General features: G+C 62.5%; 1 protein-coding gene across 12 annotated transcripts in view; it reads right to left on the bottom strand.

The window, feature by feature from the left end:
* The window catches only part of ATP11A (ATPase phospholipid transporting 11A), a 105345-nt gene that overhangs the window by 44783 nt on the left and 33465 nt on the right, over positions 1–27097 (bottom strand). For 9 of the 12 annotated variants that reach the window (XM_004746005.3, XM_013053042.2, XM_013053046.2 and 6 more), the window contains exons 1-8: positions 17630–17962; positions 14704–14826; positions 9915–10004; positions 9050–9130; positions 5908–6015; positions 4150–4278; positions 2215–2318; positions 1714–1764 (exon numbers count right to left, since the gene is read on the bottom strand). In XM_004746005.3, coding sequence (XP_004746062.2) covers positions 1714–1764; positions 2215–2318; positions 4150–4278; positions 5908–6015; positions 9050–9130; positions 9915–10004; positions 14704–14826; positions 17630–17947 — 1004 coding nt within the window. In that variant the 5' untranslated portion in view covers positions 17948–17962. Of the gene's footprint in view, positions 1–1713; positions 1765–2214; positions 2319–4149; positions 4279–4509; positions 5147–5907; positions 6016–9049; positions 9131–9914; positions 10005–14703; positions 14827–17629; positions 17963–27097 lie in introns of those variants that run through there. The other 3 variants (XM_045081281.1, XM_013053044.2, XM_013053052.2) reach the window with 2 other exon arrangements.

Consider the following 27097-nt stretch of genomic DNA (forward strand, 5'->3'; position numbering starts at 1 on the left):
TGCAGTGTGCAGGGACGTGTGCTCTCGATTCTCCTGTGCCACAGTGCGTGGGGCCTATGAACGCCACAGACGCAGGTGCGCCGGCAAGTTAGACGACGCGGCTTGGGGCCACCTCCCCCTGAGGACGAGGGCAAGAGACTGTTTCCTGGGGGACACGTGACCGGACGCATCAGCCCAGGGCGGCTCCACGGTCCCGGCCCTCGTGCTAGACCTGGCCACCACAGACGCTCCCGGGGCCGCACACGCCCTGCCGGGTCCCCCTTGAGGACCGTCAGCCTCTGCGAGCGGTATGCTCACGATGCCTGTGGACCATTTGTGGAAACAAATGGCCTTTTTATAAAGCATGTCTGGGAAGTGAAACACAATTTACTTTAAGAAGTACCCTGCTTCTAGTTTGGACAGGACTGCGAGGGCATGAGGAACTGGGAGACACAAGTCACCCCCGTTCACACCACGAGTTTACAAGCACCTATAACACTCAAAAGGTAAAAGTCGGCCGAACTGTGTACGTCCTTAAAGAGCAAAACAAGAATTAGCTCCAGCCCGTGACCTGCGTTAGCCACGGGCTTCCCGTGCTCAGCATGAAACATCGTCCGAACGTGAGGCAGCGGGAGCCAGGAGTTTACGCCTGATCCACCCTGGCGACAAGGTGAATAAACCCCAAGCTTTCTAATCCTTTCTAATCCCAGTAAATCCCGATCCTTCCAACAGGGCTTCTCACAGGACACAGAAATGCGGGTTGTTTCTGCACAGACACTAGGCGTGTCTTATAGACTAATGTCTGTCTTGGGACAATCACAGCCCCTCGGAGGCACCGCAAACCTGCGCATGGACAATGGCTGTGACTCAGGATGCGCACAAACAATTTCTGTGACAGTTTCACGAGGTCCCCCAGGATCTCACACTGATCACTGTCGATTTCTTGCTGTGATGATTTCTGCTTCTGGGCAACTGTTCTCGACACACAAGGTCACACCAGGATGCCGACCATCTGGAGGCCGTGTAAGTGGACAGAAAAATGTCTCTCCGACACAGGAGAGACAGGGGTTACAGAAAAGGTCGGCTCCAGATCCTACTCCAAACCAACTTCCTACACCGTCCACCTCCGTTACCTCGACAGCCAGGACCCACTAGACCCGGACACGATGCACAGATGACACCCCACAGGATGGCCAGCGCCGATGAGAGTGGGCCACACGTGTCCGGCCGCCGGCAGGTCCCGGGTGCTGCGTACCTGGTGGGTGCGGGTCCTCGTCTACAACCTGTGGGCGTGACCGATCCCCGACCACTCCGATGAAGCAGGTGACCACACACACCTCCCACCTACACGGTCCACAGAGGAGACCTGCCCCCTTAAGTCCAGACAGAATCTGGGGCCAAAACAGTGTCCCTCAAGGAACTCGAGGAGACGTGGCCTCAGGGCAGCAACGGCCCGGCTTTATGGTTGAAGACACACTGGTCTGTGGAGATGCAAGGGCCCCTCTCGCGTAGCGTCTCGCGTCGGACGAGCTCCGAACACCGTGAGACCACGTCCCCGAGAGTGCCGTCCGCCGCTGGCACGGAAAGCGACACTCCCACCAGAACGGAGAAGACCGCGGGACCCGGGTCTTTGGAAAGGCAGAATTCTGCTTCCTAACGCAACAGAGCGTCGAGAGTGAAGCGTCGGACGACGAAGAGCAGAGTTCTCGGTAACCTGACGGCGCAGCCCCTCACCTCACCACGGGGTCGCTCCGGTCGCTGTAGACGTTGATGCGGCCGACGAACCTGATGACAGAGAAGTCAGGTCAGGGCCGCGCAGCTGGGGGGAGGGGCCGGGCGCCTGCTGTCCACCCCTGTCTGCTGCTACCGAGACAGAAGCTCCACTGAGGGCCGCGTGCTTGGCCGAAAGCTCGCTGGCTTCCTCCCGTCCTATTCAACCCTGGCTCCAGCGATTTTCCCTGAAGTTGGTTCCTCGGGTTACAGAAAGTCACTCTTCAATCAACTTGCTTCTATTAGGCCGGTCCAAATGTTCGCAAAAGTAGCTACAGGTTTTAATGCTGCTGGACTATGAAACAGTAAACCATCTATTCCTGGCTTGGTCTTAACCTTTCAGCAGCGACATGCACGCTCTTTCCCGACAAGCGCGGCGCCGGACAGCAGGGCTGGACGCGGTGGACAGCAGGGCCAGCCCGGGGGGCAGGGAGCGTAACCACAGGGAGGGCGGACCGGACTTACTTGTACAGGTCGGGCTGGGGCTGCTCACACTCGATCGTGGCGTGCAAGCCGTCGATGTCTTCCTCAGTATGAAAGCCCTTCGTGTCCTGTACGGCGTAGTGAGTCTGCAGAGCGACAACAGATCTCCTTCACAACAAAGCGAGGGACGCGCACCTGGCCGCCCGATCTCCAACGCAGGCTACGCCATGTGTCCCCTGCTGGGCCCGGCACTAAGCCCGAGAACGAAGTCACGGTGCCATGTCAGGGAGAACACAGCCATGAACAGGTAAGTCGTGTGCTGTGTGCACACCAGAGTCTGCACGTGTCAGCAACTGAACAAAGCTCAAAGCGCCACCGGCAATCGTCCGGGAGAAAATACTTCTGCGCTTACCCAAGGCCCGGAAGGCCTGGCTCCCTGTGTCCGAGGCGGTGGGTCTGGGGGCCCAAGGACGGCAGTTCTAATGTGACCCGGGCAGTGAATACACTGGCCCAGACGGGACCACTAACGCAAGCAGGTGGGCTCGGAGCCTGGGCACGAGGGCGCATGGGCACAGCCTGGCTCTGAACGTGCTCTCGTCCTCCTGGCAATCATGTGCTGGGCGGGCAAGGGCACCGTGCATGGACACGGGAGGTAAATCACAGCGGCTGTGACACCTTGAACATCCGGGGGCCCCCTGCACCCCGGGGACGTCGGGGGACCTTCTAGTCATGTCCTCCCAAGAGCCCCTGGAAGAAGGGTCTGTCCCAGCTCAGGACATGAAAACTGCGAAGGTTAAAAATGCCTGCCCAAGGTCACACGGGCCACGACCGTGACCGGAGCAGGAGCCCCAGGATCTGTGAAGGAAAGGGGTCAGTAACCCCAGCGCCCGGGTCAAGTCAGATGAGCAGACGGAACATCAGCCACAAGTAGGACGCTGAGCCCAGTCGTGTAGCAGGGGCAGCAGGCGCCCACCAGCTCTGGATGAGGCAACGGCCACCACATCCAGAGAGCCGTGGTTCACCAGACCTGCCACGGCTGCCCACGAGCCACGCTGGGACGTCCCTCCCGCAGGACGGGCGTGAGCAGCCGCTGGGTGCCCACAGCCAGGGGCCATGTGGCTCGCTGGGTGTCAGGGACACAGGAACGTGACCGCCACGCTCAGACACGTGACCCCACAGTCACCCGACTCTCCCAGGCGCTTCTGCCCCCCAGGACTGCGTGGTTTACAATCAGTCGTGCCTGAACGGTCGCCCTCTCGGGATCACACACGGGAAAGTTTTCCCGAAGCCCCACATGGCTGATACGATGCTCTGAAGTATTCATAAAGTGTCTCTTTCCCACCACAGAAATCCCACCATGAACCACCAATGCCTCAGACGCGGTGGGTCCATAGAGCCGCGCTCATGTTCCTAAACTCCTTGGAAGCTCCCATTTTTCTAAAAATAACGAAATCCTTAAAATTGTGATTGTTCTCTTCTTTGGATTGTTAATTACAGTTTCGTAGTTACCACCTGGCAGTACAGACTTCCATCCCGAGTCTAAGAAACCAACCCCAACCAACCCCTTAAGATACTTGAACAAAAGGACACGTTGGAGTGACAGTCCTCAAAATCTCCACTCTTGTGCGCCTTTTCACTTAACTCCAGTCTAGCGAAGACACTTATCTTGAGCATTAAAATGAAGTTTTCCAAATTCCCACCACCTACTCCTTGTATCCTGGGCCTCCGCTCAGTGACACAGCTAAGAGCATAAAGTCCCCTCAGTTAACTCGAGTGGCTGACGGTCGTGGATGCTGACGGGGAACAGGGAACAGCGGAATATGGGGAGAAGCAGAGTGAGGAGCTGTGCGGCCAGCCCAGCTGCCCGGGTTTCTCCGTGACCTCTGGGAACACTGGGCTGGCCACCACGGGGACACGGGGCCGGCCACACAGCGCAGCTGACACGACGCCCCGCGGGGCCCCGGGAAAGGCAACTACCTTGTGGCTAGACTCTCCGTCCAAGCTGGCGGTGGTCACGTGGCAGGTCCCGTCGCCTCGGCTGCTGGACAGGAAGATCAAGTCACAGGGGAAGGTCTCGTCCTCCTTCACCATGACGATGTCCCCAACCTGCGGGACAGACAGATGGCCTTGGGTGGCGGCCCCGGGGGGCAGGGGCCTCTCTACCTGCAGGGAGATGAGTGGGTGTGAAGGGGATGTATGTTCGCCGGGGCTCCTGCCCAAACCCGGGAAGACCAGGCGTGGGTGTCCACAGACCAACTCTAGGTCCACGACGCCTCACTCGTATCAAACCACAAAGTCCCGTAGCCCGATTAGCCCTCACGCCCGAGCCGGACGCACTCGGGTGTGTGTTCACGAGTCTGGGAACGACTCCTGCAGGAAGGTGTCGGTCTCGAGACTTCCTTCGACTGGCAGGTGTGCGCAGGTGTGCGGACCAGGGGCGGGACGCAGAGAAGTCGGCTGAATGAGGACCCAACCCCAGATGTGGCCCACATGGTTCCGTCCACGCCACGACGGCCTGGAGGTAACGGAACCCAAGGCGGACCGCTGGGCACTCTCTCCTCGAGGGACCTTGGGCAGCTCCGCGGGCCTGGCCCTGTCTCACACCAGCTGGCCACGGAGCAGACGTGTCCCACGGCAGAGCATTAAAAGTACAGTTTTCTGCTGGTGGAGGCTCTCCGGCTCAGCTCATCAGAAGCATGGAGGCTCCGCAAAGGACACGCGGTCACTGAGGGGAAGGGCATGACGGGCCCGTGAGCGTGTGTGCTGGTGCACCGGCACCGGCCCCGGGCCCCGGCTCCACTGGGAAGTCACCACCCGTCAGGCAGAGGAGGGGGCTCAGCAGAAGCCCCAACACCCGACACGGATGTTTACAGAACGAAGAAGATGCAGGGGTGCAGCGGGTGGAGCACGAGACCCTTGATCTTGGGCCGAGCTCACGCCCCAGGCAGGACGCAGAGAGGACTTTAACAAAAGAAAAAACTTTAAAAAATGTTGCTTAAAATCTTAAAAAATGTACACGGTGGCGTGTATGACACATGTCAGACTCGGTTCGCTGAGACGGCCCGTCTGCTGGCGACGCCCGAGCAGGCCTTCGGGGGGTCTTGGGTTGGGTGGAAGGGGGGAGGGGTGGGGAGAGGAGGTGCACAGGGTGGGGGGAGGGGATGAGCATGGGGAGGGGGATGGGCTAGGAAGGGGGATGGGCATGGGATGGGGGATGGGAGGAGCAGGAGGACTGGGGGAGGGGAGGGGGAGGGAAGGCATGGGATGGGGGATGGGTACGGGGTGGGGGATGGGGGCTTCGGAGATGAGACGCAGCGGGGCGCACGGAAGCGGCGGGAGGGCCCAGCCGGCTCCGTTGGGGCTCACACTAACTCCTCAGGGACAAGCCTTAGGGACCCCACGCTGTCCCGTGCCACGGAGTGCCCCGCCCACTTGTGCGGGTGTGAAAACCTTCCCCGTGAGTGACGTGGACAACACCCTCGCAGACTCTGCCCGTCCGTCCAGCACGGCTCCCCCAAACCGGGAACACACAGTCTTCAGGGGGTTTCGGTACCCCATCTCAGTTCCCGGCTCGCGGAACTCGCCGTGCCCTAGACCAAGGTTTCTAACAGCGTCCTGGAGCCTCCTCTGTTGGGAGGTGGGAGAGAAGCAATTCCCGGCACAGGTCTGGTGTCAGCACAGCCCTCTGGGTGCCCGCTGTTCCCGGGCCGGGTCAAGGACGTGCCCACGGCTTACCCTCAGCTTCCGGCTCTGTTTCCGCACCAGCTTGCCATGCTGGATGAAATGCACGGGGCACTGGTTCATGGCGTTGTCTGCCTTATGGCGAAGCCAGTCCTCATAGCCCTGGGGGGAGAGGAGACGCCCACTGGGGGGAGCTGAAGGCCATGGGGGTCCCTGGCCCTGAGCCCCCCGCCCTGGACGTGCCGGGTGGGCCGTGACCATGGTGCCACACCTCCGGCCTCGGCCAGGGGATGCACAAAGCTGCAGAAAAGCCAGAAGGTGCCTTTCCCACACCCAACACCCAGCAACCCACGAGTCCTACGTGTCCTCCTTAAACAGACCCCAATGTCCCCACTTCTGCAGGGCCCCAGCCACCGTGCCGCCCTTCTAGCCTCTAGACGGTTGGCCACCGTGTCTCGGGCCGGCAGTAATGGGGACACATGAGCCCCGAGGCCCCTGGGAGCCCCACTTTCCCCATTTGCTGTGGGACTTCTGAACGTTCACCTACAGGACACAGGTCTACAGTCTGAGCCCGAGTCCGCGGCACGTGACCGCCTCTAGTCGCTCCCCGTCAGCGGCCTGGCCGGAGCTCACTCAGGCAGGAGGACCGGGGTGGGGGTCTCCCGTCCCCTCCTGCAGGCCCAGGCCTGCGTCGCACCTGTTCCCTAACCCAGTGGGTGTGTCGCAGGGCCCCCTGTGCACGTGGGCCCATGGTGTGCGGGGGCTCAGAGAGGAGGGTCTGCGCTGGCCCCCAACGGACGCTCGGTGCTTGCGTGGAAGGGAGGGGGTGATCCCAGGGTAAGCAGCATGAGGGGGCGGCAGGGTCAGACACGGGGGACCCAGGGGCCAGGCCGGCCTGGAGGGTTAAAGACGGTGCAGGGCCTGCAAAAAGCCGGGCAAGAAAGGCAGGTGGGCAGCCTGGGAGGGCTCGGGGCCACTGCCTGCCTCACTGAAGTCAGGAGATGTGGACCGAGAGGGTCAGATGCTGGTCAGAGGCTGTTCAGCATGCAGGTGGGACTAGCAGGTGCCAGGCTCCCCCGCGGGGGCTTCCGGAGCCGCAAAGAAGGGCATCGGAGCCCTGGATGTGTGGGCCGCAGCCACCAGGGGACCAGGGCTGAGGCGGAGAGGACGGAGGGGCCGGAGCTGTCCTGAGGTCGGGGCGGGTGAGGAGGAGAGATGCACGGAGCAGGGGAGGGCTGGAAGCCGGGTACCCCCAGGAGTGGGGTGGGCAGAGACCCCACAGGCCCTCGGGGCACCTCCCCCCGCGTCTGTCACTCGCTCCCGCTGAGGCCCGCCCGTGGCACTGTCCGCCAGCCTTTCGGGGAGGAGGGGGGTCGTTCTTCCGAAACACACGGACAACCAAGGGAAACACGACTCCACTGTGCCTGCCTCTCGGGGACCTTTACGGATGACCCACCCTGACCCTCCACGCCACTCCCCGTCCCTTCTCACTCGTCCCCCTGAAAAGGCTCCTTCCTGTTCACGGTTTCACACGTTTACGACACGTGCGTGTCACAGGCGACCACAGCGTTGCTCTAAGGGTCTACAAACGCGTGAGGACGACACAGCGGGTATCTGCCGTCACTCGGCGTGCCGTGTCCACGCAGCGGGGCTCGCCCTCGAGTCACTGCACCGCCCCCTGCGCCCCCCACAATAAACGTGCCGCCCGTGGCTACACTGCAGCACGACCTGCCCCAGAGAGGCCTTCACAGAGTCCCAGGACACCTCGCCGGGCCACTGGCCTGTTCTGGGATGTGCACAACACGCACCAACCGCGTTCGTGGCCTCTACTCCGATGGTCGCCGCCGACGGTTTCCCAAGACGAGAGCCCTGCGCTCCCGTGCGCAGCAGTGCAGTGGCCGACCACAGGGTCCTCCCTGGCTGCCCTTTGGGCTTTTACATTTAAAAGCCAAGCTAATGGGTAGGAAGTCAAGTCATTTTGTCCAAACCAGTCTTTCCAGATCCATGGGGAGGGAGACAGAAAGCCCAAACTGGGACAAAGACATCCCTAATGCTCCGTAGGGCAGCACGCACACACCCGTGGGGCCGACGCTGGGCGCGGCGCAGGGGCAGCCGGAGGGGCTCCCTGCACACACACCACAGCGGCCGGGGCCACTCTCCGTTCTTCCTTGATCTAGAGAAAATCGCTCTGTGCTTCGACGGACCGACAGCATCCAGCGGCCATTGTCGCGCAAAATGTGTTTCGTTCCCTTTATTCTTCCTCAAAGACTAACACTGGAAAAGCAGCGCTCTGTCAGCAAGAACCGGACCATCAGCAAAGTCAGTAGAAGCTGTTGTTCTACGAATGATCCAAGGTCCCCAATCAAAGGTCGACTTATCAACCCGGAAACACAAACATCGTGATGCTCAAGTCGGTCGCACATAAGGCACCGGTTTCCGGAACATGTGACGAGTTCTTGTAACTCATCAATAAAAAGACAAAGAACCCAGTTTTAAGATGAACGGAGTATCTGGTGACACTTCTCTGAAGAAACACGCCACGGCCAGTAAGCCCGGGAAAGATGCCAGCATTGTCCGTCCCCAGGAAATGCGAACCCCAAGCACCACGGCAGGAGACGCCGTCCTGACGGACGCGGCCCGGTGCCTGCTGGGGGCTCGGGCGGGCCGGCAGGGGCTGCTCGTGGGTGTGGGGCCTCCTTCCGAGGGAAGGGGAGTTTGGTGGAACCAGAAACGGGGGACAGGCACAGCACTGACAGCCAGAGGGCCGGCGGGGAGAGCGGAGGTGCGTTCTCCTCACCGTCCGGGCGGACGAGCCCGAGGCGTGCGGCGGGTCAGCAGTCCACAGGCTCGCTGGGGGGCTGCAGCCCGGACGCCGCAAACAGCGGGTCCTACTGGTTCAGGCAGCCCAGAGTGAGGACAGGCTAAGAAACTCTCCTAAAAACAGATTCCATCTCTGATCGGTTCTGAACTGAAAGCCTTGGTTTCCTCCCCAGACTCCCAGGACACCGCCCCAGCTGCTACGTCACCCAACGGCCTCATTTCAGCTCAGCCGTCGGTCCGGGACCGTTATCCACATCCATGTCCGGAGCTAAGTCTCCCGTGACTCGCTGACACGACACGGATGCCTGGCTCTGCACGCAAGGTGACGTCCCGTCACAGGCAGGTGCCGTCCCGCTTTCCCCTGCAGACGTCTTACCTGCTTGATGGCCGTGACCGTGATGACAAAGAAGAGGGGGAGCCCGCTGGTCACGGGGCTCGTGGGCGTGTCGATGATCAGCTGCAAGAAGAGCAGAGTCCCAGACGCCAGCGGGGACGGGGACGGACCGGCCGGCCGACCCCCAGCGCCACCGGGGACCGGGATGGACCTGTGGGCCCGCTCCCAGTGCGTCCCGGGCCTGGGGACGGGCCGGAGACGCCAACTACAACACCCGCGTTGGCTTACTGTACACCTGCTGCTGTAAACTCCCACTAGTCCTGAGGCACCGACCCCCCCGGAACGGAGGGTGGCCGCCGCAGACGGGGACATGCTTACGGACCCAGGCGATCGGAGGCAAAGACGCAAGCCTGCCCGCGCCGTGCCTTGCAGTTTCATTCACTGCTTTTGGCCCAAACCTCAAATACTTGAATCAGTTAATGTGGGGACTTGGTAAAAGTCCTCCTGCTCTGTTCGGCATGACTGAGGACGGTGAGGCGGCCAGTCCCAGATCACGTCAGAACCCCACTCCCTCGCTCAGACCTCACTGTGGCTCTTCCGGCTCGTCCCACGCACACGTGGGGGAGGGTCGCCCAACAACGCTGAGCCGGGCTGCCGAGTTTCCCCTAAAGAGGAGGGGGCCCCGATTTTCCCCCGAGGACTGGGCGGCAGCCGAAACCAACCCCAGGGCAGACTGGGCGCGTGTCTGTCTCAGCTTCGACGCCCCTCTGAGCCCACACAGCTGTCCACGGTGGATACAGACGGGGGGCTCCAGGGCCTGCTGTCACTCGACAGCAAACCCCACTTAACCTGCTCTCAGCTGAGCTCTGACCCTTGAGTGAGTGATAAAAAAGACAGCCGGCCTTACCTGTACCAGAAATATGATGAGAAAGTAAAAGTTGGCTATTCTTCTGAACTGTTCAAACAAGTTCTTGGGTATGAAGTTCCAGAACGTGTACTGTGTCAGAGGAAAACAGAGACTCGTCACTGTGATGACATTTTCCTTCTTCACAGCGCTCGCGGCGGGGTCACGGCGGCGGGGTCACGGTGCCGGCGCCGCTGCGCGTTTGCTTTCCCTACGGAACTCTCAAGTCAGCCCTCGGCATGTCCTCCGTCTGCCGGCCAGAGAACGAGCTGCTGACGCAGGACCGCGCGCAGGGGAGCACGAGGCACCGAACCCCAGCGAATTCCACGTCCTGCCAAGCGGCCGACAACAGTCCACCTCCAGATCCTTTCACAAAACATAAACCTCCGGCTGTTAACACACACGTGCCCGGCGTTCCTCCCTGCCTGCCTCCTTCCCCTCTGTCCTGTGACAGCGTCAGGCCGGCCCCAGAAAGTGACAGCCCAAGTCAGCACAAGGTGGTCAGGCCCCAGCACGGAGATGGCCACGCACCCTTCCTGCACGGGCAGGGAGCGGAGGGCGGACAGGGAGGGGAGTCTGGCGACACCTACTCTCCAGACTTCTCATCTTGGCCTCCGGAGGAGAGTTTCCTTACCTGCTGCACTGAGGACAGTACCTCCCAGTCAACACTGTGTTGGCGTCTTGCCCGACCCCCCGGCGTCCGACCCCCCGGCACCCTTCCCCTCTGCATCCCGCCAGACATAGGCCATGTGTCTGGCCAAGATTTCCTCAGTCAATGGCTTCTCTAATTCTTAACAGCATCTTTTGAAGAGCCGGAAATTTTAGTTGCGAATTCGACTGTTTGCTGCCGGCCTGGCTCTGATCACTCACTAGACCACCAGGTTCTGCCGAGAGTTTTCTTTGGGATTTTCCCACCGACCTTCATGCCTCCTGCCCTGTTTCTTCCTGCCCGGTCCGCCTGTCCCGCATCCCTTCCTGGCCTCGCCGTATTAGCCACAACGCCCAGGAAGGCGGCCGAACAGCGCAGAGGGGAGCCCGTGTCGCTCTCGGTCCTTGGGTGAAAGCGCCGACTCCGCTGCCGCCATCCGGGGCGGTACGAGCTGTGGTGTTGCAGACACTCTCCACCACGCTGAAACGCTCCTGCTTCCCTAGTTAGCCGAAGCTCTTCACCAGGAACGGCGCTGGACTTCGCCGTGCGCAACGAGGCTTTCTTCCCTGGAGCACGAGCAGACTGAGAACCAAATAGCAGGTCTCCTGGGCAGAGATGCAGCCCCGACGCCGGGAGCAGGTGCGGAGTACGTGCCTAGACCTTTGCCTCGGTTTCCCCACCCAATCCTAACTGCCAATTTTCTCAAAACACAGGCAATGTCTTTCCCTCCCCCCACAAACTCCCCCAAAAACCAAAATAAAAAGGCCAAGCTTTGGATTCTTCCGTTGCTCCCCTACCTCAGGACAACCGGCCGCTCGACGGACTCAGAAAACATTTACTCCTCGTTCCGCTGCGAAACCCGCGGCCGTTCTAGAGTCAGACCCCATATGCGACACAGTCCTAATGCTTCAAAACCAAGGGAACTTCAGTGAATTATTCAGGGACGGGTGGTAGTTTCTCACGTGTTGAGTCGGTACACGGGCGCGTGCCCTGCGGGAATGCAGCTGTGACCTCAGCTCTGGCTCAACCTGGTACTAGACATCACGGGGACCGTAAAATCCCCCAGCTCCGTGGACAGCACAAACACAGTCATCTTTCTAGATTTTTAAGAAAAATAAATATTTTTTCTCTTAAATAGGCCATAATGAAAAAGCGACTTTCCACCAACTTCTAAAAGGCGATACGAAAAGAAACGTGAGTTACGAGGCAGCCACAGCATTTATCGCTAGTTTCTGGGTTTCTGTGACCGGCCTGGACCGATCCGTGGTCCTTCACAGATGTCCTGACCCCAAGACAGGGCCGTCTTTAAGGCCTTGCCCCGTAAAACCGACCTTTACTGCTCAGCACCCACGCACGCTACTCATGACCCGTGAGTCAGAAATGTCCCCAAGTACCTGGGACACGTTACTTGGTACCAAAGTCACGCTAACGGAAGAGCTCGTACTCAAATCCCCGCCTTCTTTCTCCCGAAGCGAGCACAGATGAAAACCCAGGCCTGGCGGGAGACCGTGAGGCGCCCGGGGGCGCGGCGGGCGCTGCCGGCAAGGGCTTGAGAGGCCCATCGCTGTTCTCTGACCCTTACGTCCCCCTGAACGTCCCACGTTAGAAAGCGCTTGTCTCCCACGGGTCATGAAATCGGAGACAGCGTCGTCTGCTTCTGAACGAGGAACCACGCTCGGACGCCACGGGAGCGTGGGGCTCGTCTGCGTGAAGGCGCCGTGTCCGGACCCGTCCGCCTCCCGATCTCGTGCGCCCGGAGCCAGCTTGGATCGGGACTGAGGCCACTTCAGGGACCACTTCCCGCTACTGAGGTGCAGCCGCCACCCCTCGTGGTCCCCTCATCGCCCAGGATAACCCGCCGCAAGTCACTCCTGCTGACGGCTGACGTGGTCAGAAAGGCTCGCTAACTCCAGATGGCACGTGACGAGAAGGCGGAAACCCAGCAACATAACAGGAACGAGCGTGGCACCTCGGCCCCACGCAGGCGGGTCACCAGGTGACACTTTGGCCCCACACGGGCGGGTCACCGGGCGACACACAAGAGCCGGTGGCGGATGCAGGGGCCGCACACGCGTCGTCCTCCCGACGTCCAGGGCGCTGAGTGTCTGTGCAGACCGGGGGCCACGATGTCCCACGCTCCGCGGACCCTGTATCGGGCCCAGCTCCCAGGCCGTCCGGGCAGCAGGCGGCACGTCGTCCCAGCAGTCCCGGGCTCAGCCGGAGCGTCTCCCTTCACCCCGACGCGAGCGGCACGAGATGGTCACTACTCCTTACTGCTCTCCCCTGCGAATATCTCACGCGGGAGCCTCTGTGGGCACCGGGCTCAGCTCTGTGGCGGTCCCCGTGGCTCTGAGTCGCCCGGAGTGTGGGTCAGCACAAAGCAGAACGCGGCCCACCTGGTCAGCCCCAGCACCGCGGGGGGAGGAGACCGAGGTGAGCGCTGGGCACCGCTCTCGCTGACCACTGGAAGGTCTGACAACACACGCGAAGCGGCCTCGGCTCCTCTGGACCCAAACCCGGGCCCAGCGCCGCAGCCCTGACCTGCCCTGCAAGGTTGTCACAGACACGTTGCTGAGCTGCCTCGTTCACGACTGGGAGACTGGGAGCAGAAAATAGAAAATTACACCCCATCGCGGATCCCTGATGTTAGAAAAATGAGTGAGCGTCATGGCGGGCCAGTGAGAGGCAGTGCTGGGGCCACGGGGGCCACCCGGAGGTGTGGGCTCAGTGGCAGATGCACGGCTAGAAGTCAGCCCACGGGCTTCACTCTGAGGCTGTTCCTTCGGCAGCAGGACAGGCTTCGTAAGGAGCAGCGGCCTCACACGGTGGTTCTGGGCTCAGGAGACACTCAGATGTCCTGGCGAACATGGTCCGTCCACATCTGCCTGGGAATAGTGGTCGCGCTGCCAGTGGCCAGCAGTGAGGGATACTGGGAGGCATGGACTGACCGGACAGCCGGAGCCTGACGGCAACGGTCCTGAGGCCGGAGCTGGGATCCACATGGATCCGGCGCCCAGAGAAGCAGTTCGCGGACCGAGCAGGCGGCATCCGGTCCTTCCCCTGGATCTGGGGTCTGCTCGCTCACAAGCTCCAGCAGGCGCGGGGCGTGGGGGTCCATGCAGCGTCACAGGCACAAGCAACGGGACGCCCTGCGGTGTGGGTTCTTTTCTCCAGCCCAGACACACCTGCCCAGGGCGTCTCCGCCAGAACGCCAACTGAACTCTGCGTCACGGTCGCCTGGTCGGCCTTTCCGCGGGACAGGTCAGAAGCCGAGCCAGGACAGGTGGGCTTCTTACCCCCATGGCAGCTCCCTCGAGCCTGCGGGCACACCAGGTCGCAGCTGGCGGTCCTCGCTCTCGCTCTTCCCAGGAAAAGGTGGATGCGTCACAGCACGCGTCCTCCGCACCCGCTGCGGACCTGGGGTGCACCCGTCAGGCCGTTCTCTCCGCGCTCTCGGAGCCGTCGAGACGAAAGCAATCACACGCTCTAGATGCCGACACACGCCACGGCTGCCGTCCACCCCGACAGCTCGGCGCGCAGCCTGCAGCCTTCCGAGAGCCTCTTCCATGCAGGCTCCGATTAGCCGCTGACGCTGTGCTGTCTGTACGTGATTTCTCCTTAAACGACGCACCATCGTCTCCCACGGACAGCTCGCTGCGCCACTACCCTGTCCCTGCGGTCATCTCAGAGCAGAGGACGCAGGGCCCCTCCCGTTCAGGAGTGGAGACTCAGGCCCGGACCGTCTGTGTGGCCTCAGCCTGACCTGCCCCTTGCGAGGAGGTCGACTCAGTTCCTCCCGCTCAGAAGGAGCCTTCGTGGGAAGGACCCGCCGTGAAAGCCCCGGGAAGCAGCACGTCTGTCTCGAACGCTCCTTCCCCCACCCGTCAGAAACTGAGGCAGTGCTGTGGGCCCAGGGCGGGTAGGGCAGCTGGGGGCGGTGGGGGCCACCCCAGGGACAGAAAAGGTGGGACAATGACCCGGCACGTCAGAGTCCCTGCAGGAGTCTTTGAAAGGAACACACGAACACGAAGCGGCTGTCCCACTGCAACCAGGGCACAGAGTCGGGAGTCACTGCTTTTGGCAGAGCGGGTAACCAGCAACCCCAGAGGGCTCAGGGAGACAAGGTCCCAGACAGAAGCTCACCTTGGAGGAGACGATTCTGTTGTCGGGGTGTCTCTGCGGGATGTAGGCCTCAGCACCTGGGGGGGGCTCCCTGTGCCCCACGTAGATGGTCCGGCTGTCCACCCAGTTCTCTTCTCCGGCACACTGTTGGGGACAGAGTGGCGTGAGCAGGGAGACCGCTCCTCCCGGAGTGCCGTCTGGGACGCACGCCTCACCCGCACAGGCTGCCCAGGCCACGGCCGCCCCGATCCCACTCAACCCCCATGGAGTACGTTCCCCAAGGACTGGGCTGAATGGGCGGTCTGCTCCCCCAGAAAAGCCGGCGGGAAGCCCCTTCAAGCTGGTTGTCAGGGTAAAGGACACGGCGGGGCTCCAAGGAGACGGCGCGGCACGATCCCGGGCTCCCAACACAGGAGGGCAGCTGTCAGACCCCCGGGAGCAGGGGAAGACCGTCGCGCAGGACGGCACCGTGGGCGCTCCCGCTCCCCACTCGAGGCTTCTCCCAGTGAGAGAGGCGGCTGCCGTCTGGCCCGGATTCGTATTATTCAAGGGTCGTGCCCGTGAGGCCCATGAGCTTCTGACCCCAAGAATCTTTACACTCATCCAACCCTATGCTGTCAACACAGAAGAGCCAGGACATCACAGTGACAGATGAAAGCTAAAATGAAGCCTCGAACAGGCCCAGCTCAGGGTCCCCAGGCCCTCTCCCCCAGCCGGCGGCCCAGCTCAGGGTCCTGGCCTCTGTCCGGGCGGCCCCTGGGCTCCGGGACGTGGGAGAGGAGAGCCGGTCAGTGTCAACAGGACAGGAGAAGGCGGATCAGATCAAAGCTCGGGCCCAAGTGTCCTTGATCACGGCCTCAGGCAGCTCCGCAGGCCGAGGGCAGCGCTGCACCCCAGCTGCCGACAACGAACATGAAATGTTGGAGCCCGGGGTCTCCCGCCTCCGCGGCTTGCTGTGCCCACCCCTGTGGGTCAGGGTGCCCTCACCCCTGATGGGAACTCAGGACTGGGTTGGTGTTTCTGCTCACGTGCCATCGGTTTGCCCGTCCCCAGGGTTGGGAGCCTCTGGGCGTGCCCCCAGCACATGCGTGCACATTCCCTTAGCCAATGCCGCCTCTAGGCCTCCCGACAGGGCCGGGCTTTGCGAGACGCCGGTGCAGACGAAGGGCAGAGACCAAGCCGGTCTCCGTAACTCCAGCGGTATGTCTGCACACGCCCGGCGGGGACGCGAGAAACCCAGGATCCCCGGCAGAGAACAGGCTGGCCCGTCACCGGCAGGGTCTGGGGACATGGCCCTGCCAGGAGCCCGCAGCCCAATAGGAACCCAGGGCCCTGAGGGCCAGGCCGCACCCGAGCCAGCACGTGCCCCCGCCACCGCCCCCTGCCCCTTCCTGCTGCCTTCCCATTTTGGGGGTGCTCACGAAACGCCCCGTAAGAGCATCACGTGTCTTACTCTGGGTCAAAAGGCTTCTATCCCTGCTGCTTGCGAACTTACGCTGGAAGAGAATACACAGAAAAGGAACCAGGAAAAGAACATAAAAACAGCTTTTACTACAAAAATGAAAATCCTGAAGACCTTTCTCCAGCCACTGGCTTCGGCCCCAGCACTGACTGTGGACACATCAGCCCTCCCACGGGGCAGCCAAGGCGCCCGCTGTGTCCGGACGGGTCCCCCTCTCTAGGGAGGCAGAGTCGGAATGAACGTTATCAAGGCCAGCCCACACCCTGCACACCGTCTCGTGGACGCGCGCTGTTGAAGCACAGGACACCTCAAATATGACCACGCGAATAGTGACCGTCTACCGCCTGCAGGACGAGACCAGAGTCACCAACCAGCAGTCGGCCTCGCTACGTCATTGCAACGACAGACCCAGTGGGGAGGGACCCAGACGTCCCGGGTGAGCGCTCAGCCCCACCTCAGGATGCTGCCTTCCTGCCGTTCCCTGAGGGACAGAAAGAAGCCACCAGCTTCCAGAAGGCCCCTGGCTCCTGGGACCAGTGACCACTCGGTGGACTCGAAGGCCTTCGGTGAAGGCCTCCAGCGGACGCTGCTCACCACACAGTCAGCGTCACGGGGCCCAGGGAAGGACACGTCCCGAGGTCAGGACCTTACGGGGCATCCCACGTGTGCCCCTGACGAGCCGGCAGAGATCCGGGTTCAGATCAAGACCACGGTTTGCGTGGTGTTCTCTGCATCCACGTCCAGCTCTGAGAGGAGACTAAAACCAAATGTGCAAGACGTGGGGAGACCCGACCCACAAGGCTCCCCTAAGCGCCCATCACGCGTGCATCCTGCAGCGGACTGACTCTGTGGCTGCGGACCTGTCGCTCAGCACTCCTGCGTCCCCCTGTCAGCGGGATTCTGCTTCTCTGTCCAAGAAGCAGCGAAAACACTTACTAGTCCCGATATATGACTTCACGACCTCGTCAGTCCTGAGCCAAACACCAGCCCCACGGTCTGCGTCCAGCAGTGGCGCCCACGGAACAGCATTACGCTGCTCTGAGCTGGAGCGTGACCACATGGGTCGTCACGAAACCCCCAAGGCCGGGAAAACAGCGACACCAGCCTCTGTCTTTAGGGATTCATCTCGGACTGGACCAGCAATGACACCCAACACGGCCTCCACGATGCATACCTTGGAGCGCCAGGGACGGCCGGGGGTGTGCATCCCCACGCAGGGCTGAAGCCGCCCCCGACGGCTCCTCCCCAGCTCCCAGTGGCCCTGGAGGACGGCTCCCGCACACCCCCACGGCTGGCACCACGTCCAGACCAAAGTGGACACCTGTCCCACGGGGACGCGCCCAAGCATCCTCTGGCCTCCAAGCCGCAAACCCAGGGCCACGCCAGCGCCGCTCCACACGCCCTCCTGCAGCTCACGAGGGGAGGCACCATGGCGGGCGCGTTCCCAACCCGGCGGACTCACACAGAGGAGGAAGGAGTCCTTACCATCGCGAGAGCGACACTGTCACATGCAGAAACGAGGAGACACTTCACCAAGACGGCGGCTGACGGGGAGGCCGGGCAGAGCGCTCGGCGGGCCGGCCGGCACCATTGTCCGGAGGAACCACACATAAATAAGGAGGCGGTCCGGGCGGCGAGCGAGATCAGCACCGAGCAGACGCCATGGGCACTGAGGGCTCCGGTCTCCTGACCCGACGAACCGACCTGCGAATCCGAGTGGGGGAGGCAGATGCTCTGACTGGGGGTGCGGTGGGCGCACAGCGCCGCGAACCTGTTCCACCGGCGTGGATGCGTCGCACACATGCGAACGCCCTGTGGTAGGCGAGTCCCACCTCACCAGCGATGTGACAGCTACTCCCGCTCCGTGAGTCGCTGTGTGGTTCGCGCGCCACATCTCTTCTCACTGCAGCGACGCGTGGCGGTCACCCAGCTCCCGAGCACGCCCGCCATCCGTCCTGGGCTCCGGCTCGCCCTTCTTCGTTTTCTCCGAGGGAGAGGCCATTCCTGGGTCTGAACCACGTCCCTGCCCAGTCTCCGCAGGGACTCTGGGAACTGAGATGGAGAGTTCTCGTGTAACCCTTCGGGAAGTGAAGGATCCAGCAGGGGCCATGACCGGGCAGAACCCCGTGCTGACGTGCACAGTCGCTCCGCACTGTCTGCGGGCAGACGACTGGCCGTCCCGGTGACAGGAGGAGGTGCAGCCGGCGGGCTCCGCGAGTCCTCGGCGCACCTCTGCCAACAGCAGGCTCAGGCAGGGACCAGGCAACGGCTCGGCCGGGTGATCTCGGCCGCGGCTCCCGGGGCAAGGGCTTCAGACGCTACGCTGGACCACCTCACCTCAGGACGTCGCTGCAGCCAGAGCTCACGAGGCTCGGTCAGGGCGAGGTGGTGAGTCACGGCGGCGGGTGAGCCCCCGACCCGCATCAACCCCTGCTCACTGGCCCGCCGCAAGGTGACCCGTTGGCAGAAGCTCTGGGGGTGGGGAGGCAGTGCCAGGCGTGCCCATCAGACTCCCTTCGGTGACTCTCACACAACCGCAGGGGAGCAACCAGGAAGGGCGCCAAGGGCCAGGGCAGGTGCGGGCCCGCCAAGAGCCGTGTAGGCAGCGGCCCCGGGGGTCTGTGCGGAAGCAGGACCGAGCCTCCTGGAAGGGTCCGCACGAGGCCAGAGGACACGGGCAGGCGCAGAGGGAGTGCTGAGGGCCGGGAAGAGGAGAAGAGTGTGGGCAACCCCAGCCTCCGCCAGCCCAGGGACGCCGCGGCAGCCACCCCCAGCCCGAGACGGCAGCCACTCTGAGAAAGGGTCGCTGCCAGGAGCCGCGTGACACACAGACGCGGCCCTCGGAACACCCTGCGGGGCTCTCTGCCTTGGTTCTTCTCTGCTACAGTAGTTTCGACAAGGATCCACTCGTCACTGCCCGAGAAGCCCAATCATCCTGTGTCCGTGGGCTTGGCGGCCCATCCCTCTGGAGTATGGCGCTGGGGCTTGGCGGCCGACGGCCTTGGGGACGGGCTGACCATGGGCCACGTTCTTCTCTGTGGCTGCCAGCGTCCCTTGCGGTTCCGCGAGATCCGGGGCACAGGCTCAAGTCCCTTAGATGCTGCCCCTGCTCTCCTGGACGTCTGGGCTGTTCTTCACGGACGTCAGGAGGACCTGCCACTCGTTGGGGAGCGACCCCACACCAAAGCCTCCGCCACTGGGGGCCTGGACCCCAACAGGAAGACGCCAACCCGGGCAGCAAACAGGGTTCAGAGTTCACCAGCTTCTTGGAAATGAGGGACAAGACCTTGACGGTGCGGCCTCACCCACCACAAAGAGTCGCGGACCAGGAATGGAGCTGTGGCTCGGAGGTCAGGCGGAGCCGGGGGCACCCAGGATTCTCCTGCAGCTCCGTGCACGATCCTGCCTCCGTCCCCGCCTTCCAGGGGCTGCGCCGTGGGAAGGACGAGGGGACGGACGAGGACGGACGAGCGGACGGATGAGCGACGACAAGGGGACGGACGAGGGGACGGACGAGGGAACGGACGAGCGGACGGACGAGGGACGGATGAGCGGACGACGAGGGGACGGACGGACAGACGAGGGGACGGATGAGGGGATGGACGAGCGGACGACGAGGGGACGGACGAGGGGACGGACGAGCGGACGGACGAGGCACCAGGGAGCCCTCCTTTACGCAGACGCACAGCCTCGGGATGAACCTGTGGGACAATGGGAGGGCATTGGCCGGGAGCGGGCGGGGCCCACGGTGGCGGTGGCGGGAGCGCAGGACCTTAGCCCGAAGCTGACCAGGGCCCCCTGGGGTTCCGGGGCCCGCCTGGCTCTCGGGACGGCCTATGTTGGAAGTGGGGCCCCAGCATCGGTGGCCAAGGCTGAGGCTGGTCCTTGTCGGCGTGGAGCCCAGCCACAGGGTCCAGGCAGGGCGGACCCTGTGCCCTCACTGCTCTGCTGTCCCTGCTGGGGAGGGGGGCGCCCCCACACGAGGAACTGACACCGAGAGAACTACAGAACAGAGAAAGAAACCACCAGATTTGAGAAGGGTTAATGTTTTTGCCATATTTGCACCAAGTGAATTTTTTCCAGAAATTAATGACCAATACAGATTTTAATAAGCATCTGAAAGTGCTCACTTTCTCCTCCTCCTCCAGATTTTGGACAGCGAGGGAGGCAGAGAAGTCTCGTGTAGGGACCTGGCTGCAGGGGCAGGACCCCGGGGACACAGAGGCCGCCAGGCTCTGCCGACCAGGCGGGTTCAGGGCTGGGGCTCCTCCCACGGTGTCCCCCCGGGGAAGGTCTGTGTCCGGCAGTGGAAGCGGGGAACCCAGCACCCCTGTGGGCGTGGGGAGCGCCGAGGCCGTGCCGCTCCCGCAGCGTCTCCGGACGCCCAACTGCTCTGCACAGGGACGTCCCCCACCCGTGCTCCCGACGTGTCTCCCGGGCGAACACCCGCTCCGAGGCCGCGGTGCTGCCCTCCAGCTGCCTCTCCTCCTTGGAGACAGGCGCCCTCCTAACTTCGCCTTTGAGCCGGTTATAAGATCTGGTTCCCTCGCAACAAGCAAGGTGCAGCCTCTTGTGTATATCTGGGCGGGAATCACGGTTTTACAAAGTTCTGAAAATTATCCCTGCGTTGTGGGGGGCCGGGTACTCCACAGTGGGGTTCACGCAGGGTCCCGGGGTTCCAACCTGCACATTCAGGCTCTGCCCGGCTCACACATGCCATGCGGCTGACACAAGCAGGACCAGAATGTTCCAGAAAGGAAGAAAACAGAAGCGTACGACAGCGGCCGTATCCCGCTGCCGTGCCAAAGACGCGGGGAAAGAAGAAAGGACGCACGCCGTCACCTTCCTGACGCTGCTGGTGGCCCCCTCACCGCTGCCCCAGACCACCACCGCCCCGGACCACAGGGCGGGGGGGGGGCGACTGCAGGGAAGGCCTGGCGTCACCCCGCCGGCGTCGGAGGCCGCGCCGTGACCAGCCCCCCAGGGCCAGCGTGCTGCTCCCCTTTCTTTGCACGGGACAGGGAGGGCAGGGCCGTCCGTCTGCTCCTGGGAAGCGCATCACTGTCTCCCCAGACTCCCGCAGGCACCGTTAACGTGGCTTTTGAGGGCTGCGGGCACAAGCAGGTTTTAGGCCACGTGAAATATTCCCCACTAACGCTGCTAGTTAGTTCTGCCCCCAAATCTGCAGGGTCACGGGCGTGCTCACCCCTACGCGGGATCCACGTCCCCACACCTGCCGGAGCCGCCGCCTCCCTCTCCCAGCACAGACGTGGATTCTACCAGATTCACTCTGGTCTGGGGAAACTGCATAATGTGCTCAAGGTTCCATTTTTTTTTTTTAATTTATTTTTGACATAACAGTATCATTGTTTTTTCACCACACCCAGAGCTCCATGCAATCCGTGCCCTCTATAATACCCAACATTTTCAACAAGACGCATTTCCTAAAGGACAAACCTGAGCCCAAGGTGCTTCCGAAGGAGCATACCTGACCGCCGAGACTCCACAGCACAGGGCATCTGCGTGAGACGGGCACCGTCTGCTCACACGCGGACGCAGGCCACGCCCCAGCCCAGGACACACGGGGTCACTGACCATGGGGGCTGCCCTGCCCAGAAGGGAGAGGAGCTCCCCGTGCATCTGTGCAGACCCCCTAGCCACCTGGGGATGGCAGGAGGCCTGTGAGTTCAGAATTCATCAGCATGTGACCAGCTGGACCCGAGGCGGCGCTCAGACCCTCCCCAGCATGGCTGGCTCTCCATCAGGCAGCCTAGTGCCACGGTCAGAGGGCCCACGGGACATGGGGACCATCGGGAACATGCAGAAGATCAGATCCTGTTGATCACCTAATGGGCGTTTCAAATTTCCAGTAAAACAAGCCAAACCGGTTAGCAGAACACACAGCGGGGCCAGAACAGAAGCCTGCAGCCTGAGTGTGGTCCCTTTGGGACCTGCCGACAAGCACTGCTCACGTTACTGGGGGCCGGGGGTGCGGCAGGTCCCGGTTCCCACGTCCGAGCAAAGCTTTCACAGGCTCCGTTCCGTCTGATGGGAAAGACGCTAACACGGAGCTTAGGTGTTTCTAGAAATAGGCTCTGTTCTGGCTCATTCTCAGGGAGGGCCTGGGTGCCCCCACGGAGACAGTTTATGGCTGGCGCCGGCCCTCCAGCCCCCAGCCCGTGGCTCCCTCTGTTCCCGGCAGACCTGAGCCCGGCACCTCAGCCAGAATCCATCGGAACACCCGGTTTGCCGTCCCCGGCGAATGTGGGGCACCTCCCTGCTAGGAACACGTCTCTAAACGTGAATCATCTGGATCCCAAGAGCTCCAGGAGCTCCACATAGTCTGAAAACACGGCCGCCTGGACACTGGCAAGCGGCAGCCAACCTAAGCCCAAATGTACTGGGTCCAGAATCCAGATAAAACCTCTAAGCACGGATGGCGTTTGGCCTGCCCCGCCTCGCTGGCCTCCGACGGCTCGCGGTGGTGAGGACACGGGCAGGGCGAGGGCAAGACCCCACGGGGGCTGTGTAAGTGTCAAACCCCCGGTTCTCCTCAGAGCGCGGGAAGAACCGCCACCCAGGAGGCCAGCGTGGGAACTACGTGATTTCTGGACTTAGGCCACTGTGGGCTCTCTCCTTGCAGAGCTGGATTACCAGAGAACGCAGCAAACCTACCGGATTCACAAACGAGAACACGCCGGCATCCACGGACGCTCTTAACCCTAAGTCACTCGCCTCCCGCGGGGCGGACGCGTTTCCTCGCTGAGGCACGTGCAGCACTGGGTGCGGGAGTCCGGGCCCGGCCAGCATCCACGGTCTGTGCGCGGGCCGCCGGGATCTGCGGGAGTCTCGGGAACCCAAAGTAGAGATTTCGTTTTGGGGAGAAAACTGTAGCGGAGCAACCCAAGCCCAGAGATGGGGAAGGTCAAGAAACCTGCTCAGTCCGTGGTGTGCGCAGCGGTGGCCGGCACCGGTTTCCTCTCACAGCACGAGGCTCCTGACCCCAAGACGCGGCCACTCCCTGAGAGAGGCCCCGAATCCGAGGCAGGCGCGGGTCTGAAACCTCAGCATGAGCCCAAGAGCCCACAAGGCCCGCGACGACCCTTGCTGACATCGTGTCACCGTCGACAGAACTGGGTGAAACGAACGTTTTCTGAAATTCACTTCGCGCGTGTCTACGGTTTCCAAGTGCCACATGCGGCACGTCTGTGGGCTGCTCAGCACCCCTCCCCGCAGTGGACACCTGTGCCGCTGCCCCGTCCCCCGGGGCGGAGGCTGCTGGGGGCGCCCACAAGGCCCCCGCCGGAAGGGGGCAGCTCGCCCGCCACACGCGGTCCTCCACAAGCCCACGGAGGGGCTCGAGGTCAGGCCCGGCTGGACCACGGCTCAGGGCCCTGGTGGCTGACCACCCGCGGCCCAGCAGCAATGGCCCTTCCCCGCGCGGTAGGAGCTGGTGACTCATCGCGACCAGCCTTGTCCTCTGCAGGGCAACACAACGGCCCCCAGGCAACGGCGGCACTTCCTCCTTCCTGCTGCGGGCTGTCTCCTCATCCACGTGTCACACATGCCAGTGGGCAGTGGCTGGAGGCCAGCCGCGGGCCAAGCTGGGTGAGCGGGGCCAAGCTGGGTGATCCAGGCCAACAGGAGGGGCCAGAGGGCAGCCCCCAGGGCTCTGTCCCCGTCAGGCCGAGCCAGCCTGCAGCAGGGGGTCTGTGAGAGAAGCTTCCGGAAGCGGAGCCACAGGCGGGAAGGAGGGACAGTGAGTCGTGTCCGGGCCCCTGTGCGAGGCAAGCACTATCGCCGGCCGGCCCCGGGCACCAGGTGACCGCGGGGTCAGGAGCCGCTCCTCCCCGGGTTCAGGCTGCGGCAGCCTGACTGTCTGATGACCCAGGAGCACAGCCGTCCAGCCCGCCCCAGGGCCCCAGTGGCAGGACAGACGTGAGGGCTCCATGCACCATCACAGTAAGACTCTCGGCCGAGGGGGGACAAGGTGCTGCACGCCGCAGGGGAGGGGGCCGCGGAGGGACAGGGCGGAGCTGGCTGTCGAAGGCTGGGGTGCAGAGGGAAGGGGGTGACTGGTCCCCGCACCAAGCAGGGGTGCGTGCTCAGGCTGCCGTGCCTCCTCTGGTCTCCGCGACACCATCACTGTGGCCAGACCACAGCACAGAGCCAACGGGCAGCGGCCCATACCGCCCGACCGTCTCCGGTCACAGCCCTGGCTGCACGAGGCCAGGTCCCGTGGACCCTGGCAGGGACCCCTGTGCTCCCACACGGCGGCCGCTTCGGAGTCCAACACGGAACCGTGCAGAGCCCCGAGGCCCTATGGCGCCGCGGGGATGGTCAACCCCCCGATGGTGTCTAAGGCCCTGAGGAAGCAGGAAGCTGCGACACGGGCTGCGCTTCCAGGGTCTCCGTCGTCGGCAGAAGGGGCTGAAGACGCCCTAAGGGCAATGTTCCTGGGAAAAGGCGTCAGCCACACCCGCCAGCCTTGCCGACAAGCCCGCGCACCCTTCCCAGCCCAGCCACCAGGCGGACTCAGGCATCGGGGGGAGCACGGGCGGACCCCGATCACAGAGACCGCAATCACCGGCCAGGAACTGAGGCTTCCAGGGCCGTCTTCAGGGGACGCGTTCGGTGCCCGTCCCTGCAGCGTGTGATCAGCCAAAGGCCAAGCCGACGGCTGCTCCAGGTGACCCGTCTGGGGTCTGCAGGGGGCGGGAGAGTCAGGCCCCGGCTCCCTTCTGCCCTCCTGGCGGGGGAACCCAGCAACGCATGGCGACCCCGGGCTCCAGCACAGCCGCCCTCAGACAGGCTCTCCCTGGGGTCTGCCACCCGCGCAGCATCACCGTCATGGTAATGGGCCAAGACAGTAACCGGTCCTGGTGAAGCACCCAAGAAGGTAAAGTAAAATCTCCCTACGGCTCAGGTAACGGCTGCTGTTCTCAAATATTCCCAGATTTGTGTTAACAGGCACAGCACCTCACGAAGAATCAGAAATGACCGTCACAAAGGACAGGGTTTTATACTCCAGTTCTGCAGAAACAGGAGCCGACGGGAGTGGTCTGCGCCAACACCCTGCGCGGCCCAGAAGCGGGCTGTGAGCTGGGAAGCCAGGCTCACGCCCAGGTCTGCAGACGTGGCTGCCAGGTCTGCAACGATTTTCTTGGCGGGATTTCTCCATCTGCACTTGCACATGGCTCCTGCCGGGGACGAGGGCCCCGTGCCCCGGTCACTCTCCCGTGACGACCGCGCCCTCCACTCTGGTCAGGTGCAGCGGGAACCCTCACATGGATGTACACATGGCATCCCGCCAGCTCAGCCTCCGGGACACAGCTCTGGGTGAGAAGTCACGTTCCGTCCTGGGTGAACGCACACCCCAGCTTCCTCCTAGCACGCAAATCTTGGGACACCGGGAGCATTTGTAAACCCTTTTTGTTTCTGATGTTTTGAATTTTATGATCCTAAGTCAAATCATGCCACAGACTCTGCTTTCTGAGCAGAAGCGGGTATGAAGGTCACAGGGACAACAGCTGGGGGCGGGGGGAGGAGAGAGTGAAACCAGCCACTCGGGGACCGTCTGGGACGGTCTACGGCCTTCACACCCCTCGACACCCCATCTCCAGGCTTTATAACAACAAGAGTTTTTAATCACACCTGCTCCAAACCACCGCCAAGGCCCGGCCCCTCGGGCAGTGCCGCCGAGTCCAGGGCACAGCACTCTGGGACAGTCAGAGTGGGTCACTCCCCGAACACCATGCCAGCCCCCGACGGCCTTCAGGTCACTGCCCCTGACCTTGGAGCCCGGTCTCCAGCTTGACAGCAGCACAAGCAAAGCCCCACTGCTTCAGCCAGGATTTGCAAAGCCAGAAGCAGCCACAGGAAAAGCAAGGCATCTGCCACACATGTCATGTCTGTGCTTCCTTTTTTAACTTTTTTAAGAATTTATTTATGTATCAGAGAGAGAGAGCGCGCGCAGGAGGCAGAGGGGAAGCAGACCCCCCGCCGAGCAGGGAGCCTGATGGGGGACTCGCTCCCAGGACCCCGAGATCATAACCTGAGCTGAAGGCCGTCACCTCCCCAACAGAGCCCCCCAGGCGCTCCAGGGTAGCAGTTTAACAGCAAACAGGAAGCAAGTTACCAGTCCGTTTGAAAACACTCCTTATACCTCGACCTTTTTAAAGGAAACACTCGGCACCAGGTGCAGCCATCGTATTGAGCGACCCATGGTTCCCAGGGGCTGGCGGCCCCATACCCCAATCTGCCAGATGAAGGAAGAGAAACACCAGCAAGACAAAGCGGCTTTACCAGATGGGGCAGGTCCAGGGTAAAACCCGGGGGGTCTGGTACCCACGCGGACCCCAGTCCCGCTGAACAAAGCGAAGGGCCTGGTGAGCCAGCAAGGGCTCTGCCAGCAGGGACCAGGAGCAGAGGTCAAAGTGCAGAGATGATGGCCACGGACGCGACAATACACAGGGCAGAGCGAAGCCCTTGGAGAAGCTGGTTTTCAAGGTCTTGATAAGATCCCACTCTAGAGGCCCAGGGGTCACATTCAACATTGCTTCTGTCTTCTCTCCGGGTCGGAAACTCAGATGTGGGGAGGGCCAGGCAGGCGATGAGCCCGCGACCCCAGCCTGGGCAGCACGCTGTCCTCAGTGGACTGGGCTTCCCACGGGGACACCGGGCCTGCGACTCCCAGGGCAGCCACGCGCCCGGAGAGCAAACACACACGGTCTGTTCTGACCAACACGTGCGACTTGAGGGAGACGATGCCCTTTCAGATGTGATGCTGCTCTGGCAAAGTAGCAGCTAAAGGAACCTGCTTCGTAAGAAGAAGAAATAAAACAAAATAAGATAAAAGCTTCCCAGACAGGACACAAAGCCCTTCCAGATGCTCCCAGAGCCTCCGTAACACAGTGACCAAGGGAGAAAGAGTCCGGACTCTGACTCGGGGCC

This window comes from Mustela putorius, unplaced genomic scaffold (genome assembly GCF_011764305.1).
Source record: "Mustela putorius furo isolate JIRA1106 unplaced genomic scaffold, ASM1176430v1.1 tig00000551_pilon_pilon_pilon, whole genome shotgun sequence".
In the NCBI taxonomy this organism is placed as follows: domain Eukaryota; kingdom Metazoa; phylum Chordata; class Mammalia; order Carnivora; family Mustelidae; genus Mustela; species Mustela putorius.